The sequence below is a fragment of the Gambusia affinis genome, linkage group LG23 (assembly GCF_019740435.1).
Source record: "Gambusia affinis linkage group LG23, SWU_Gaff_1.0, whole genome shotgun sequence".
Classification (NCBI taxonomy): domain Eukaryota; kingdom Metazoa; phylum Chordata; class Actinopteri; order Cyprinodontiformes; family Poeciliidae; genus Gambusia; species Gambusia affinis.
In genome coordinates this window covers 1,324,289-1,341,699 of record NC_057890.1, presented here as the reverse complement: position 1 = coordinate 1,341,699, position 17,411 = coordinate 1,324,289, and the positions used below count along the sequence as shown (strand labels likewise).

At 41.9% G+C, this 17,411-nt stretch overlaps 3 protein-coding genes and 1 long non-coding RNA gene across 11 annotated transcripts in view; 3 read left to right on the top strand and 1 right to left on the bottom strand.

The window, feature by feature from the left end:
- The window catches only part of sbf1 (SET binding factor 1), a 57,401-nt gene extending 54,803 nt beyond the window's left edge, over positions 1-2,598 (top strand). For all 8 annotated transcript variants that reach the window (XM_044107623.1, XM_044107622.1, XM_044107621.1 and 5 more), the window contains one exon: positions 122-2,598. In XM_044107623.1, the coding sequence (XP_043963558.1) occupies positions 122-220 (99 nt within the window). In that variant the 3' untranslated portion in view covers positions 221-2,598. The remainder of the gene's footprint in view (positions 1-121) is intronic.
- LOC122826106 lies at positions 499-5,916 on the bottom strand. The gene is made up of 2 exons (XR_006369738.1): positions 5,785-5,916; positions 499-3,035 (listed from the first exon to the last, which is right to left on the bottom strand). It is a non-coding gene; the product is annotated as an uncharacterized LOC122826106 (long non-coding RNA).
- Positions 5,116-14,125, top strand: mkrn1 (makorin, ring finger protein, 1). The gene is made up of 8 exons (XM_044107625.1): positions 5,116-5,266; positions 5,836-5,967; positions 10,544-10,743; positions 11,622-11,845; positions 11,932-12,146; positions 12,773-12,883; positions 13,037-13,181; positions 13,404-14,125. Exons 1-8 carry the CDS (start codon positions 5,193-5,195, stop codon positions 13,614-13,616), a joined length of 1,314 nt encoding a protein of 437 aa, XP_043963560.1. The 5' UTR covers positions 5,116-5,192; the 3' UTR covers positions 13,617-14,125.
- A 1,068-nt stretch (positions 14,126-15,193) lies between these two features.
- Positions 15,194-17,396, top strand: tmem121b (transmembrane protein 121B). Its single transcript, XM_044107616.1, has one exon. The coding sequence runs from the start codon at positions 16,063-16,065 to the stop codon at positions 17,263-17,265; it is 1,203 nt and encodes a 400-aa protein (XP_043963551.1). The 5' UTR covers positions 15,194-16,062; the 3' UTR covers positions 17,266-17,396.
- Positions 17,397-17,411: the final 15 nt, after the last annotated feature.

The following is a 17,411-nucleotide window of genomic DNA, read 5'->3' as shown; positions in this document are numbered from 1 at the left end:
AGGAAAGTAAAATACTTTCCAGTTCCACTGTATAAGAGTGCAGAGGATGTGAATATTTTCATAAGGCAAAAAGTATTCTGTTTTTCAGTGGTCCTAACTGTCCTCTCTTTCCCACTCTCAGCTGAAGACGGACAAGCGCATGTATTACTTGTGTGCCCAGGAGAGTTCAAATGCCCAGCTGTGGATGGACAGTATCCAGAGCTCCCTGTCAGACGCCTAGAGGGTTGGAGCCTGTGCTACCAGGAAACACAGGGGGGGGGCGCTGTTGTGCCTGATGGAGCCTCTGCTGGCCAACCTCAGCAGAACAAAGAGGGAAAGGGGCCTTTCACCACTGTTCACTAGTGTTGAACTAATAATCTGATGTCACATGTTACAGTGTTTCTATTATAAAAACAAGAAAAAGTCCCAGAAAAGCCAACTCCCCAAGTGTCTGAACACTGTGTGTTATATGCACAAGATCAACAGGTGACTCTGGGAGGTATCCTGCAGCTTGGACCAGCATCACCATCCTTCCAGACCCTCCTCCTGTAAACCAACACCTGCTCCTTCTGTCCAAACCCCACTCACACTTTAAGGAGGAATGACGGAGGAGCTGGAGGCAGCCAAGCTGCACAATGAACTCATTAGACTGCCCAGACTAGAATCTCAAGGACTAACTTCTGGGTTGATGGACCAAACCTGCCCTGAGGAGCGCCCAGTCCTCATAAAGCTCTGCTCTCACTGCCTCACGCAGCCTGCTGACGCTATGTTTTGGCGAGCATGTTGCTATAGAGACAGTAGAGCAGGAGAGCTCTGTAACGGTTCATGAAGGATTTGTTTTTCTTTTGGAGGTTTTTTTTCTTTTTTTTTTAGGAATCAGAAGTTTGTATCAGAATGAGAAAACTTTGGTTGTGGCCACCTGTTCTCCACAGGAGGAGACATCTTGTGAAAGCCATGATCCAGTTGTAAAGACCAAGCCAGAAGAGCCATCTGGAGATTCAGAATCCCATACATGTTTACAAAGTAGACAACGGTTTCTTTACTCAGCTCCACTCAGCTCACAGCCCCCATGCTTCTATCCAACCACTGTTACCATGGAGATTTTTAAGGGATGTTGAAGGAAAAAGCAGGGATTTCTATTATGTCTTCAGAACAATCTACAGGAGGTCAGGGAGACGGGACATGGAGGGATACTGTGATATTATGGGATGTGTCAGAGATAGATTTAGGGATGGACACAAATTGTTTGAAACAAGTTGTAAAAGGAAAATTATGTCATTTTATAAAATTTTTTTACCACAGTAGTATTGTTTCTTTGCACTTTGGACCCAGTCTGACTTACACTTCCCAATCCTTCCCATCAGAGTGACAGTCATTCTCTGCTTCTCTTGCCGTGTTAAAACACAAAACTGAACAATCAGAACTCCACTAAGAGGTTGAGCTGGGATGGAGAAAGATGGCATAATTTTCCTTTAACAAAGTGAAAGTGAACCAGTGTTCCTTTGCTCCCAAGGATTCCATCATGTTGGACGTGACCGTGCCAGAGCCAGTCCACAGCAGGCAATTCTGTTTCCTGGAAGGTTGATGGTTTGGAAAGACGGCCCCTCCTCCACCCACAGCCAGCCACCAACCCACACACTCCGGCCCACATTTGTTCAACACAACCCCCTACATTGTATCATACACTTCTACTGCTGTCTGAACATAAAATTACAAACTGTAGTTTATTTGTGTCTAACAACTCATTTGTATATACTACTCCAGATTTGTATGTAACATTTATGGTAGTAATTTATTTAACATGTCTCCTCAGTAAAGAAAAGCACCACTTTCTTTTAAAATTAGGAATTCAATGTGCCATTTATTTCTGTATTAATGTGACTAATACTTTTTTTTAATGTGCAAGTAAATTTTATTGCTTTTTTGTTTACACAGTCATTATTACTTTATACAAATTGTTCATCAAGAGTGGAAGTGGTGTGTCAGTAGGAGTCTCTGGGTTTTCTTAGATTATACGGTCTCGCTCATTCCCTCACTCACAGGGTCGTCGTCATGGAGAACATAAAAAAAAAAGTCAGACATCAAATCCTTCCTAGTGCTAGGTTCTGTTCTGCTGACCTGTGGCATCAACTTTGACCTGAAAAACATCTAGCTCTTGTTTCTGGTATTAAATTTTCTGACAGAATCAGTAGTTACTTCACTGCACTAAAACAATGTTTGTTCTAATCAGAGAAGTAGAAAGTCCTCTGTAAAATTTCGGATCCGTTGATTGGTTTCAGCTTCGTAGCTTCCTGCTGATCCAAACTGAAACAGTCCAGCAGGTGTTGACTCAGTTTCAGGTGAGATCACTTTGCTCTTTGTTGCAGCTGGTGCAAAATGACAGCAGAACAGAACCCAATACTCTGTGTATTACTCTGTCGTAGAGCCATATTAGCTTCAGTCAACCCCAAGTCAATTTCCCTCTAGTTTACTCCTCAGACAGCTCAACTAACCACAGTCTGACAGAATCCTTTATTTATATGGTTCATTTTTTTGTTTAGAAATGACCTTCTGAGCCGGGATGTCAATCATGTCAGTCTAGTTTTTAGAATCCAAATAAATACTGTGGGTTTAAAAGTTCACGTGTCATCATCAATTTTTAACCATTCTTCTTTTTCTGCAGGTGTTCATTATTGTTTTTTCACAAGTAATCCAGGAATATTGTTTTTCTAAATTCTGGAATACTTGGTCTAAGGTTATCAAAATAATATTTGGATATAATATACAAGGTGGTCCAAAAGTTTCTATACATAGAAAAAAAATAAACATTTTATATTGGACAACCGCTTTTATTTTTGTGGAACTCTAATCGCTGCACGCCTTGGACCTCTTTGTGGTTGATCTGCAACATTTCCAGTTTTCTGAAACTTGCAAATAAGTTTTGCCACAGTGTCGTGTGTGATGCGCTTTCCACATTTTCTGTTAAAGTTTCGTGCAACCATGCGACTGCTTCCCAGTCCAGCCATCAGTGCAATTTCAATTCTTTGCTCTTTTGTCAAACACATCTTCTTGGGTATCTGAAATAAAAAAAGAAATATACATTTTACATTCTCTTATGTATGGAAACTTATGGCCCACCCTGTACACTAAAATAAAGAAAGAAATTGAGACTTATTGAAATTATTTCAAAGTCATTCAAATTAATTTCCCAAGTTGGCACATAACTGCCAGTAGTAGTGTTGCAGAGACTAGACACCCAGCTGTTTCCCTCGATTGCACAGGTTCATTTGTATGACGACTAAGAATCAAAACAATGGTTGTTTAAATCTCTAGTGAAATAGCCAGCGTATCTGGAGAAGAGCTTAACATTACAACCCTGCATAGTCTTAAAGGAAAAGACATTATTCAGAAGAAGTATGTGAGGCAACATTCTAAGGATGTCGACAAGCAGCCTTTGATGATAGAGGGAACCACCAAAGCTGAATAACACCACCAGCCTAAGTGTTGGGTATAGTAACAATAGATGAATGGACCTTTAAAACGTTCCAAATAAATGAATAAATGACAATGGTTAAAACTGTCTCAAAATATAGAAGACCTGCCTGCTTGTTCTAAATTACCAGTGTAATTTAAAACTGCTGATCTACTACAGCAGTAGAGAGCAAGTAATGTATATTGACAGTCAAACCCAAGTCGGTGCATGGTGCAACACCTGATGGTGTCACTTGGTGTTCAACAGTTTTCATCTAAAACTTTCCATATTTTCACATTGCAAGAACTATGCAGTTCATTGAATGTTGTATTTTGCTGGACAGGATAAAGAGTGCTTTCTCATAAGAACAGTATCTTGGGGATCTTTTCTGCCATTTTCACATGTTTTGTGCTATCTCCTCAGACTTTCCTGCCATAGTGCGTCTATCTGCCAGTACTACCATAGTGATTACTGGTGACGTATGTCGCGTACATAGGCCCAGTCCCAATACTCGCACTACTCCCTTCTATGACGTGTGTACTCAGTCAAAATGCACTTAAGGATTTGATTGCGCAGGTTAGTACGCCTCTGTGTCATTATGGTGACATCCAAAATGACTGGATGTCACCATGCCAGAGCCATGGCATTTCTACTGTTAACAATGGCAGTACAACTCCAACACTATAAATGTACGCTATAGGTGTTTTAACTTTACAAAGTTATTGCAGGAAATATTTTACTTTACTACAAGTTGTTGAATGCAGAGCAACTCAGAGAAGCATGACCTCTAGGTCATCCTGACCTCCAGTGGCTGCGTGCCAGATGTCTTTGCATGCAGTGTATATGAGGGAATGAAGAATAAAATCTTTGCCACCTTATAACTTTATTTTCTTATTTATTTATCATTTGACATTTACTATGTCTAATAATAAATTATGTAATTTGAGTTTCCCTTTCTAAAATGAGTGACAAAGAATGTAACTTTTTTTCATCCATTTTCTTACACCCATATCCCATTGGGGTCATTAGGGGTGCTGGTGCTTATCTCCAGTGATCAAGAGGCGAGGTCACCCTGGACAGGTCACCAGTCTATCACATGGCAACCTCTCCAGAGACAGACAGACAAACATCAATCATTCGCACACACCTAATGAGAATTTAGAGAGACCATGCAGAAAGACTGCAGGCTAGGATTCAAACCCAGGACTTTCTTGCTGCAAGGTAGCAGTGTTACCAACTGTGCCACTATGCAGCCATCTTTTTCCATTATAGTCAAATTTGTTTTAGCTATGCTTCTGTGAGGTTTATTCTTGGTTAGAAATAGTCATAAAAATTCCCTGAAATTGTTATTTTCCTTAGAGTTACAGTACACTCTGCCAGTATATCCTGAGAACAAATTACGTGTTTCAGTCCAGCTTCCGAGCAGCGCCCTCTGTAGGAGCTCGGAGGAAGTTCATGCTCACAGAATGTGACATATAGAGCAGAAATTAAACTAAACCATCACTTAACCGCTATTTAAACAATGTGGCTCTTCTTCAGTTAATAGTGTTTCTTTCTTCTTCTTTTTGTCCATGAAATTAAATGGGTTTCACGTGACGTGACCAATCAAGAAATTATAATTTAAACAAAAAAATAAGTTGTATAATAAAGAGTCAAAATAGGTTTTCGGTAATCATCGATCCCGTTCGTTCGCTCCGAAAGTAGCCGAGCCTAAACTGAGCTGTCCGGAACATCCGGCTGTAGCTTCTCAACATAAACAGAAATGGCGGAGGCAGCAGCAGCGTCTACGGTGGCTCCTTCAGTAACAGGAGGTTGGACAAAACACGTAACCTGCAGGTAGAGCGCTATCTTCGAGTATTATAGTGTCAAGGTGTATTCAGCTATTGGTTGATACGAATATTGGTTTGGAAGGACGGGTAGTGGCCGATTAATAGCCTGACGACAACCTCGGCTCTGTTACTGAGCTAGCTGGAGTCCTCTGTTATTGTGTTGACTATGGCCACTGAGCCACTTTAGCGGCCGGCTAGCTAGCTATGTTACGTACATTGTCAACTATTACCCGACTGGCATTCGTGTCAAACTTACACATACTGCCACACCTTGATAAAACCATAAATACTTCATAAGTCCTTTATATTCTTTCACCTTAAAGCAGCCGTGTAGTAAGCAGTTCACACTGGAGGGAAAGATAGGATCTGGTGATAAATTCCTGATTGGTTCGCCATTCCAATAGTTTTGTAGTCAGAAATAAGGAATATAGTTTCAGTAATAAAGCAATAGGATGCATTTATCCTTAACTGTCTTCTGTACTTCTAGATGAGCGTTCAGCCTTTCAGTTCTGCCAAATTAATTACCTTATTCTTTTCTAATTCTTGTACTTGTCTTTTTCACGTTTGAATTTGCAGGTATTTCATGCATGGTCTTTGCAAAGAAGGAGACAGCTGTCGATACTCTCATGATCTTTCAAGCAGCAAACCTGCAGCCATGATATGCAAGTTCTTTCAGAAGGGAAACTGCGTGTTTGGAGATCGCTGCAGGTACTGACTACTCCAGGAATTTTACAAACGCATAAATTAGATATGGATGCAAATCTAATATGGGCTGGGAAATTATACTCATCCTAATCTAGACTGCTGTTACTAGTTTTCTAAAAGTAGCAATGCTCTGAACCAATCACAGCCTTGCTGGAGGGGCATCTTAGCTATGCTGCTTACTCCTCAAGTGACTGATATGTGAGACAGCTGCTCCAGTCAATGTGTTGTCTATCACTAAACTGTGGGGTTGCTGTTAAGCTCAACAGCTGCTCTATGGTGAGAGGAAGCTTTTATAAAACATGAATTTGTGAAGTTTTGTCGACATCCTCCTTTGGCTCTATGTTTCTGATGCTCTTTAGGTCAACAGGAAACATTGCTGGAGAATGAATTGCTTAATGTGATGGATGTTGATCATTTTGAGTTTTGGTTCCTGGTGCCAGAAATCTCATCCAGCTGACTCCCATGAATCCTTTTTTTAATTATTTAAACATCTTCAGGTTCTTTTTATGTACTTTCATCTCAGGGTTTAAATACATTTGTGCTTTAGATTCATAACAAACATAGACCCCAGAGAAAATGAAATTCAGATATGATGGTTTTATTGAAACAGTTGGTTCTTGTTGATGCTCACCTTACCGTCACATTGTTTTCTGAAATGATTTTTATCATATCAGAAATATGTTACCAAGTATATTACAGACATAGTGAGTCCAAATGAATGGTACTTAAATAATCAGCCGGTCTTTGTTGCAGGCAAGGCAGTTCTTTATGACATGCAATTTGTCTACAGCAAAATTAAGATAGATTTAAATTTGTGTTTTGCAGTCCTAAAGAAATGACACACTTACTTTTTATAGTGGATTAGTTTAGGGCACAAAATGAAACATTTCACTAAATGCTTTCACTTTAATCAGAAAAGAAGCTTTTGTATTTATACACATGGTATTGCTTATTTTTTTATAATATTCCAACAATAATGTTACCCGTCATTGTTTTTTATGCATATGAGCAGCCTGAGTGTGTTGACAGTCACCATTTGCAGGACTAAGCTGGTAGATGGAGGATGAGTTTTATTATAAAGACCATGAACCATAGCATGGCAATCATTCTGTTGATGGAACTGAAATATTTAGTTCAAAATTGAACGTTACAAAACCAAAATGTTTTATTTGTTATTTTTCCCACCACTTTTTTTCTTTTAACCTTTATTTATCTGGGATTAAAACGATTTGGGATTAGAAATCTCATCTACAGGAGCATCCTGTACTCTGGGCCGGACTGATTGACAATCATCTCAGATGTTGTGGCTTGATTTCTGAGATTCTAAAAGAAAAACTGAATAATTCCCATCCATCCATCCATCCATCCATTCATCCATTCATCCATTCATCTGACACGGTCATAGAGGGACCTGACAGGTCCTGAAGAATCCAATTTATTTTAATCATAGTTCTTTTTATAGTTCCAACCACAAACAATATGTTCTGATCAAAAATTGTAATCTGAGTTCACTTTGTCTGTCCAAGTTGAATATATTAAATATTTTATGCATACTGAAGAAAATAATAATTTTCTTGAACATCAGGGCTGATTAACAGGTCTTTATATTTTTTTCTTTCTTTGGTGTGTAATGTAAACATTCAGACTCAACACTGACATGTTCCATTCTTTTTCTTTTTTTTTTTAACTGCACTATACACTTAACTACTTGCACTTTAGCTACAGTCTGATGCTGATTTAGACAGATAATATGTTCATTTAAAACACTCCAGCATGCTGTGAATGTTGTCATTAGCATTTGAAGCTTCTCTTACTCTTGTGTTTGTGTTTCTCCCTCTCTTCCCCCTGTAGCCCCTAGGGCCAGACAGAATACACTGCAGCCCGAATAGTAATTGCATAACAGTTTTATTTTTTTCTGAGCTGCTCTCTTTGTCAGACTGACCCCCTCCTATCTCCTCCTCTCTCCTCCCTTCTCCTCCTCTCAGGCTGCTGTTGTTGGGTTCACCAGGTTCATTCTGCTGCAGCTCACTCCTTTTCTCTTTATGCATAGCTCCAGTCCCCTCCCCCTCCTCAAACTCCACAAGCTTTCTGGGTAGCTTTTTGTACACTGTGTCTCATAACTAGGCCTGGTGCATCTTTATGTGTGAGTCTGTTTGGATGGGTCAGAGGAGCTGATGTGTGAAGAAGGTTGATTTGGTTCATGTTTGGCTTTTGAATTTTGTGATTGCTTAATAAATGAGCGTTTTGATCAGGTATTTGGAACTCATCACTACCATTAGAATGTGATGCTTTTACCAATTTGTGGTAAAAAACATGAATTGGTTTTAAGGTTTTCCATAAAACCCATTTATGTAAACATAAAATGTTGTTATAAGGTGTTTGTGAATGTCAGTATGTTTGCGTTCACTGCTGTCCCACTTTGTACATTCTAGTTCATTTGTCTTTGTGATCGATGCCCAGCCCCCCCAGAAGCTCTGAGGGTTTCTGCTTGTTGACATAAAAGGTTTTGGAAAATTATTTTATCACACTGTTTTCACTCAGTGTGCAAATGTTGGTGTCAGATACTATGACTTAAAGCCAACATGTGTATATTTTAGAGATGAATTGTTGTGGAAGTGTTATCTGGCAGTTGGGCTGCTTGATATTTAAAAATCTTGCATAACTAGTATTATTAGTATAATTATTTTTTTCACTTACATTTTTGCTTTTTATTGCACAATTAAGAAGAAACAAGATAAATTATATGAAAAAAACCCACAAGAGCCTCAGGAAATGGACATATAACAAAAATAAACAAATATTAACAAGAGGACAGAGCAGATATTATGACATATTTAAGCTTCAATAAGTCTATTCAGTGACCATATATAATATTTTAGAAGTAATTAATTTGACCCATTTTTCATTTTGTATTGTTTTCTTGAATCTTTGGCTGAATGTCATTCTATCCATTTTATAACCGCTGCCAGACTTACTTTAGCTAAGCGCTGAGCTTCTTTTTTGGCTACTGTAGTGATGTTGCCAAAATATTAAGATGCACGTGCCATGCAGTAAAGTGTCTTAATATTTTCTTTAGGTAAAGTAAATATATTCCCAAAAATAACATTTTAAGCAGCTCCAAAACCTGAGTGTCTGAGGTCCTCAGAACCACATTGCCTCCAGCAGGTTTGTTGCGTTGCTGGTTGTTTTCTCTGAATTAATGAAGTGATTAAAAAAGACAGAGAAGATTTTTTTCCAGTTGAATTCCCCCAGTCTTAATGAGCCACTTCATGACAGAAATTAGTTCCCCCCCCATTTCTCCTACATATTTGGTACAGTGTTACTGTAATATTTCCGACAGGCCAGCATACTAGCAAAATGTATATATAAATAGATTTTGATCATTTGTAGTTAAATGCAGCAACAATATTTCTAGAACTGCATTTGGTTCACTTCCCCATCACATTTTCTGTCTTCATTATAATATGCTGTGTAGTATTTGGGTTTCTTCATTTTAGTAATGAATTCATTAATCTAGGTAATTAAATTCTTTGTCGTCAAAGTCTCAACTAAATTTCATTCAGAGCTTTTATATACTGCATAGCCAAAGATCTAATGAAGTGCTAGATCAGTCCAAAACCCCTTCGCCCCTAAACACCCTCAACGAAATGATCACAATATAAACAGCAATGTTCAATAAATCAGTTCAGTCTTGGCACAAGTTGAGTAATACTCAACTGTATTTCTGCATCTCAACAAAGAAAAAGAATCAAGTTATTTGAGTAATGTCTTGATGAATGTGTCAGTGTTAAGTCCAGGTCACAGTTCTTGTAACACAGTGGGATGTGATGATTGTCTCTGGGTGGGTAAAGAGAGGAGCTGCTCTTCCCTCCACCGGAGGGCAGCAGAGGGAACAGGTGAAGCACCAGATGGTGTTGCTCACACACAGACAGCAGGTGGTGTAAATGGTGCTGATATCTGGAAGAGTTGACCTTCTCTGCTGTTGCCTCCCAGTCAGAAATCACACTATCATTCCAAAAGTTAAAACACAGACACCGTTATGAGCCACTCCTCTACATCCTCTGGTAGAACAGGGATTGATGTGCTTTCCCCACAGCTGAGGAGATGCCAGGATTCTCCAGAATATTTACTCTGTGGTATTTAGAGTTGGTAACTCTCTCATCACCTCTCTGCCAACAGGGCATTAGTGGTTCTATTGGTTTCTGCTCCTGGTCTTGTTTATGTTCAGAATTTGGTTAGTGTTGCACCATGGTGTTCTGCTGTTAAACCTTACCATAAAATATAACCCATGAAGCAAATGATAACCATTATATTTTGTCAAATGCCATCAAAATCAAGTAACTACGCATCAAATATGTTTATCAATGTTTGAGTTGTATATCCAGGGCAACTGTAGAGAGGTGTGTGACCCTTTAGTCTGAAATGGTTTTAATAGGCTGCGGTTTGAGTTAAAAATGAGCTTTTTTTTCATTTATTTTACTCAAGTTTTTACCGTAGTTTTTAATTTATTTATTTTTTTCATTTCAGGAAGTGAGTTGATGTTTCTGCTCTGACGATGGGTTCTGTTTTGCTTGTTTAGGTTTGAGCACAGTAAACCCATAAAGAAAGAGGAGCTGCCAAACACCCAGACGCTGCCGCTGGCCTCTGTCTCCCAGGCCGACCCGGCGGACCCAACCGACCCGGCGGACCCAGAACCCAGGGGCATGTCGCCTGGGTCAGGGGCTCAGGACTGGGTCAACGCTGCAGAGTTTGTCCCAGGACAGCCGTACTGTGGACGAGGTGAGTGAAAGGCTTCACTCACCTGACGTTGGTAGTGATCTTAATGTTTGAAAATGTGACGTCATTTTGGATGTTTGAATGTGATCATTGGTACTGAACAACTTTCAGGGGCATCCAAGGGAAATATCAAATCTTAGTTTTGAAATCATTCTAAAAATGAATCATAATGTACATAGCTTCCTCACTTACAACTATATTTCATATCTTACATGTAGAACTAGTAGAAACCCTGAAATCATTTTTTAATTAGAATATTAAATGAGACAAATATGTCCATGTACTGTACAGCAAGTGCATTAATTCTTGGTCCAGTCGCTTTTCTCTAGTGGCCCATGTCCTGAATGCTGTATGGTGGCTCTTGAGGTACATTAGCGACCACTTTGACTTTTAGTCAGTCAGTCAGGATCACAGACTTTATGTGCCTTCAGCTCCTGCAGCTGGGATTCCAGAAACAATGTGTGTTGGTTCCTGTTGACAGCATTCACTTGAGCAGTGTGTGTGAGACATCGTACACACATTCTGTGAGGGATGACGTCGTCCTTACGCAGGAGCCTCTAAAACTTTTAATGCCGTAAATTCAAGTAAAGTTTCTGACTCGGATCCTCAGCATGCTTCCATTCAGACCATTTCTCACTAATTCCACTAGAGCAGATAGTTTCATGGTTGTGGTTTTAGTCAAAATTTACATTTGAACAAAAAGTAGCAAGTTCTCTGTTAAAGTTGCAGATAGTAAACGATCACATTTAATCTGCTGGGGTAAATGTTCATCAGACAGAGAGCAGGACTTATCCACTCTGCAGTGCAACAATGAAACATTTAGTAAATTGTGTGTGTGTGTGTGTGTGTGTGTGTGCGTGTGTGTGTGTGTGTGTTCACAGCTGAGCCAGTGAAAGTGGAGAGCTCGGCTCCTCTCATCGAGGAGTTTGACAGCGACGCCGGCCCAGACAACAAAGACCTGAGGAAGCAGCTCTGTCCATACGCTGCTGTTGGAGAGTGCCGCTACGGAGTCAACTGTGCTTATCTCCATGGTGATGTGTGTGACATGTGTGGCCTGCAGGTTCTCCACCCCAGTGACAGTTCCCAGCGCTCGGAGCACACCAAGGTGAAGGAATCAGGGGGGCGCCAGAGAGAGCATGTTTATTCCAAACCCTGCAGCACTGAAGTGTTGGTTAACTGTCCTCCCTCCAGGCCTGCATTGAAGCTCATGAGAAAGACATGGAGATTTCTTTTGCCATCCAGCGCAGTAAGGACATGATGTGTGGCGTGTGTATGGAGGTCGTGTTTGAGAAGTCCAACCCAAGCGAACGTCGTTTTGGGATCCTCTCCAACTGCAGCCACTGTTACTGTCTGAAATGCATTCGCAAGTGGAGGAGTGCCAAGCAGTTTGAGAGCAAAATTATCAAGTAAGCAGACTGGCAGCTTGGAGAGCCGTTACTTCATCCTGCATCTTCCAACACGGACAAGCAGTGTGTAAGAATGCTTCTGAATTAGGACAAAGATTCATAACTTTGTCCTAATTCAGACAGGACAATAAAAAAAAATTGCCATGTAATAAAAAAATCTATTAATTAGTTAATTTTTTATTCATTGTATAAACAATTTACAGTTTTTTTTATATACGGTAGTTAATTTTCAAGCTGTCTAAATTGGAATGTTATCATGGAATATTTTCCACTATTTACAGAGGCGCCCAAAGTGGGTCCTGGAGGGCATCCTGCATGTTTCCTCTCCCTGGTGGAAGAAACAACTTTCCCACCATGTCAGTGTTTTTCTATTGACTCATCATTTGATCCAGGTGTGTCAAAACCAGGGAGAGAACTAGAACATGGAGGATGCCCTGACCCTAACCAGGACGCACTTTGGCCACCACTGACCCTGTCAAAACTTCTAAACATAAAAGTGCAACCCACATAAAGAAAGAGGCCTGAGTCCTATTATTCGGTTCAAAACTTAAACTAGCTGGCTCTGTTGATCTGAAATATGACGCCTGTCATCTAGAGGTCTGGTAATCTCCTCTTTCTTTTGTTAGGTCCTGTCCAGAGTGTCGAATCACATCTAACTTTGTCATCCCGAGTGAGTACTGGGTGGAAGACAAGGAGGACAAGCAGAAGCTAATCCAGAAATACAAGGATGGCATGGGGTACGTCGCCTGTTCCTACATGAGCTCTGCTGCTCTGCTTAGTGGCTGACATCAAATCAAGTTGATCAAATATTTAGATTTATTTTGGTTTTTATTCAAACTAAATCCATTTACTTTTCTCATGTCGCTGTTTGTGTTGTCTGGTGTCTGTAGGAGTAAACCATGTCGGTACTTCGATGAAGGTCGTGGAACTTGTCCTTTTGGCTCAAACTGCTTCTACAAACACGCCTTCCCTGATGGCCGTCTAGAGGAAGCTCAGCCGCAGAGAAGACAGACCGGATCCAATAACAGGAACCGGGTAAACACATTTCCCAAAACCGCTAACATGTATTCACAAAGCTTTACAGGGAGCAGTTCTGTTTAGTGACCACTGCTAGATAAAACTCCCACTTTGTAGTGGAGCTGGAAAGCAGGAAGCTAGTTGAGTATAGGAACAGCAGATTAAAGAGAGTGAAAAGCGGTTAGTTTCTCTGTGTGTGGGAACTGGCAGACATTTTGTAAGACCCGTTCTAATTCTCAGAACTCGAGGCGGACGCCACTGTGGGACATCTTTGACGAGAGAGAAAGCACCGACTCGTTCGACAACGACGACGAGGAGATGGTGACGTTCGAGCTGAGTGAGATGCTTCTCATGCTGCTTGCTGCAGGAACCGACGACGAAGTGACGGATTCAGAGGACGAATGGGACTTGTTTCATGAGGAGCTCGACGATTTCTATGAGATTTACCTATAGCACCTCCCCTCCTAACCCCACCACCCATATACTCTAGACATTAGAATGGACTGTCTTGTGTGAGTGATGGACAGTAGCTTCCCCTCTGTATTGTGGCAGTGCCTTTAAGCAGGCCATGAATAATAAATGAACTTATAAAAACTAAAAAAAAGAAACATCCACCTCCGTGCGCTCGTGCTAAACATTTTATAGACCTCTATCCTTGTGAGTCTTTCTTGCGTGGTTTATTAAAATATAAAATGAGAAAAAGAAGTCAATATAAAATCTAACTAAAGTAACCATTAAGAAATTGCTAAGACATTGTCCAGTTTGTTTGTGGGTTTGACTTGTTTATCATCTATCCAGGTATTTGTACATACTTCTGAGACTCTGCACTTGAACTTACTCAGCACCGTTTACTGTAACTGAGATGGGCATGTTGTAAGACTTTACATATGGTTGTTGAAGGCCGGGACTTCTTTTCTGTCTGTTTATAAAGCTGCTGATGTTTAATAAATTTACCATAATCACTTCCTGGCCTATGTTGGGATTTTTTTATGGTTAAAATCTAATTATGATGGACTAATTGAAATAAATAAATAAATAAATATCAGCGAAAGAAAGCCGATGTGCTTTCCAAATAAACAAAATTGTTAAAATCATCAAGCAGCATGGGATAAAGTTCTACTGTTGTGTCGGTGACATGCTGCTATAACTATCTATAAACCTTACATTAGATAACAGACATTTCTGATGTAAACACCTGGCGACAGAATTTGTTTTTGGACCAGAACTTCTGAAAAAGAACCTGCTTCATCAGTCACTTGGTCTGGACGGCAGTGGATCGGCTTCTGATGACAAAACAAATGATCTTGGTGTTATTTTTATCCAGAATGTCATTTAAATCCCGTCTTAAACTATTCCAGAATATTAGCACTCCTGTGTGATACTGGAAACATAATCCATGCTTTTATTACTTCACTAAATGTTGACTGAGGAAACTGAAGCCAAAAGTGTTGAAATACTCAACATATGGAATAATTATGCATGTATCATCTGATGTGCCTTTGGATACTGAATGGCAATTGTACCAGCAATCGAAACATGTAGATTCACACAAATATAAAAACAGAATTAAGAAAAACATACTGTACACTGGGCGCTAAAATACATTATAAAATACTGTGCAGTAATTAGAAATAGCAATTAGACTGTGCAACTGAATAGGATCTTTCAAAAAAAAACAACATGTTCTTGTGTTGTGCATTAAAACAGTTTTATTTAGAATAAATGAAAATAAAAGTGGGGCTGCACAGTGGCGCAGTTGGTAGAGCTGTTGCCTTGCAGCAAGAAGGTCCTGGGTTCGATTCCCGGCCCGGGGTCTTTCTGCATGGAGTTTGCATGTTCTCCCTGTGCATGGTGGGTTCTCTCCGGGTTCTCCGGCTTCCTCCCACAGTCCAAAAACATGACTGTCAGGTTAATTGGTTTCTCTAAATTCTCCCTAGGTGTGAGTGTGTGTGTGCATGGTTGTTTGTCTTGTATGTCTTTGTGTTGCCCTGCGACAGACTGGCGACCTGTCCAGGGTGAACCCCGCCTCTCGCCCGGGACGCAGCTGGAGATGGGCACCAGCAACCCTCCCGACCCCATTAGGGAAGAAGGGTGTAAAGAAAATGGATGGATGGATGGAAAATAAAAGTGCATGAACAACAGAGATGTTGCCAGAAAGTCAACACTTCTTTAGTTAGTGGGCAGCAGAGGGGAGGAAGGATCTGTGATAACTGCTGGATGCAGCCATCTGTCACTGAAGCAGCTCTCCGTCTGCTCTGGGTCAAAGGGCAGCAGAGCGTTCATACAATCCAGACCGGATTAAGAAAAGTGTGTCATGATGATGAACCACTGAGAGAAGAGACTTTAAAGTACTGTTAGTTTATAAATCACACATTAAAGTTCTGTTGTTGTATCAACCTTCCAGACCCCTCAGGTCTGCTGGTTCTGGTTCTGGATGCAGAACAGAACCAGAACCAGCATGCACCACAAATCTGGAACAAACTTCCAGAAAACTGTAAAACAGCTGAAACCCTGACTTCCTTTAAATCAAGGCTCAGACCAACCTGTTCAGAATTTAAAGATGATAAATGAAACATTGACCAACATATTTGACATGTATTTATGATTGTAATGATGACACTCATCAAAACATGTTTATTGGTTTCTACATTGTCAATTCTGTCTTATGACTTTATTTTTGTGTCTTTGTGATGTGAAGCCCTTTGAACAGGCTTGTTGCTGAAATGTGCTTCACAGATAAACTCGACTGAATGATCGAAGGGACACTCGATTTTCACACCTCATGTTCACTGCTGACAGTCAAACTGAAGCTGATGGAAACGATGTTTTCAGTCTGCTGTCCTGGTTGCATTTTAAATGACTGGACCTAATAAAAGCAGAGTCCATTCCCTGAGAGTCCATGCCTTTCTTTGCCGCGGCTCCCAAAGAAAACCAGCAGAAGGGCAGAAAGTGGATGAAGGGAGGCGGCAGCACAAATACAATGATCTCTGAATCTGGCGGCGTTCATCAGAACAGCGATCATCCTCCCAGCTCCTCATCCTCCTCCCTCCGTTCTGCAGCCTGCCAGCTGAGCAGCAGCCGGGACAGCCGGAGCACCAGCAGCAGCTTCCAGCCTCTGTTCTCCGCCTGCATCATGACATCTGGGGAGTTCCTGCCGAGCGCTCCTCTGCTGGTGCACAAATCCAGGAGGAGTCTGCTCTACAAGTCGCTCTGCTTCCTTCTCCTCTTCTTCCAGGGCGGCGTCCTGGACTTCTACCTCATCCTCTTCACCGACCTGTACTGGTGCTCGTGGATAGCCACCGACCTGGTGGTCATCTCTGGCTGGGGGGTTTTCTTCCTGAAGAACGCTCGAAGCCAGAGAGAACGGGCCTGCGGCTTTCACCAGAAGAGCTCCATTTTCGGCTGCAACCTCGGCGAGTTCACCTACGCCTACCTGGCCTGGCTCATCTATGTCATCGCCTGCACCCCGAAAGTCGTGCTCATCCTGGAGACCTCCATCCTGGAGCTGATCGCGCTGAAGGTGCCGTGCGGCGTGACCGGCTTTAAGATCACGGTTCTGCTGTCCGCGCCGCTGCTCTTCTGCCTCATCAACTCCATCGTGGTGGATTTAAACGGCCCGACGCGCCACCACGCCCAGAGTTGCTTCACCAGCACCTGCCTGGACCTGCTGGACTCGTTCACGCTGATGGAGATGCTCCTCAGAGGCGAGCTCCCCTCCGTGTACCTGAAGTACACGGTGATCACGGTGTACTTCGTGGCCCTGGCGGTCCCGGTGGTCTGGCTCTACGAGCTGACGGCGGCGGAGCTGCGGTGCCGGTGGCTGTGGGCCCGCTTCTCCACCGGACTGCTGGTCAACGCCCCGCTGCTCGTCGTGCGTTGCTTCCAGGTGTATGTCTACAAGATGCCGGTGTCGGTGTTCATGTTCAAGAACATCTTCTTGCTGGCGTGCCGCCTGCTGGAGCTGCTGGAGCAGTGCGCCGCGATGCAGGGCCTGCGGAGGCGGACTGGCACCAACAACCCAGCCCAGTTCTCCCACTGCGTGTCCGAGAACGACATGTGTCCCCACGGATATGTCAACACTCTGGCCGTCACGCAGTCTTAATCAGCTTGTTTGTGCTGGAGGCTGGCCTGGGAATGGAGCAGACACAGCGGGGAGCCGAGCCGAGCCTCAGCGGGCAGACTGCTGCTGTGGACCAGGGGTGGAGGGGTGGTTGGGCGGGGGGGCAACACTACAGGGTCGTTTGCCAG

Excerpts from the sequence above, each read along its gene's own strand:
- mkrn1 (XM_044107625.1), top strand. The coding sequence starts at position 5,193 with ATGGCGGAGGCAGCAGCAGCGTCTACGGTGGCTCCTTCAGTAACAGGA. Across the intron at positions 5,267-5,835 it reads ACAAAACACGTAACCTGCAG|GTATTTCATGCATGGTCTTT; the intron begins GTAGAGCGCTAT and ends TTGAATTTGCAG. Across the intron at positions 10,744-11,621 it reads ACAGCCGTACTGTGGACGAG|CTGAGCCAGTGAAAGTGGAG; the intron begins GTGAGTGAAAGG and ends GTGTGTTCACAG.
- tmem121b (XM_044107616.1), top strand. The coding sequence starts at position 16,063 with ATGCCTTTCTTTGCCGCGGCTCCCAAAGAAAACCAGCAGAAGGGCAGA.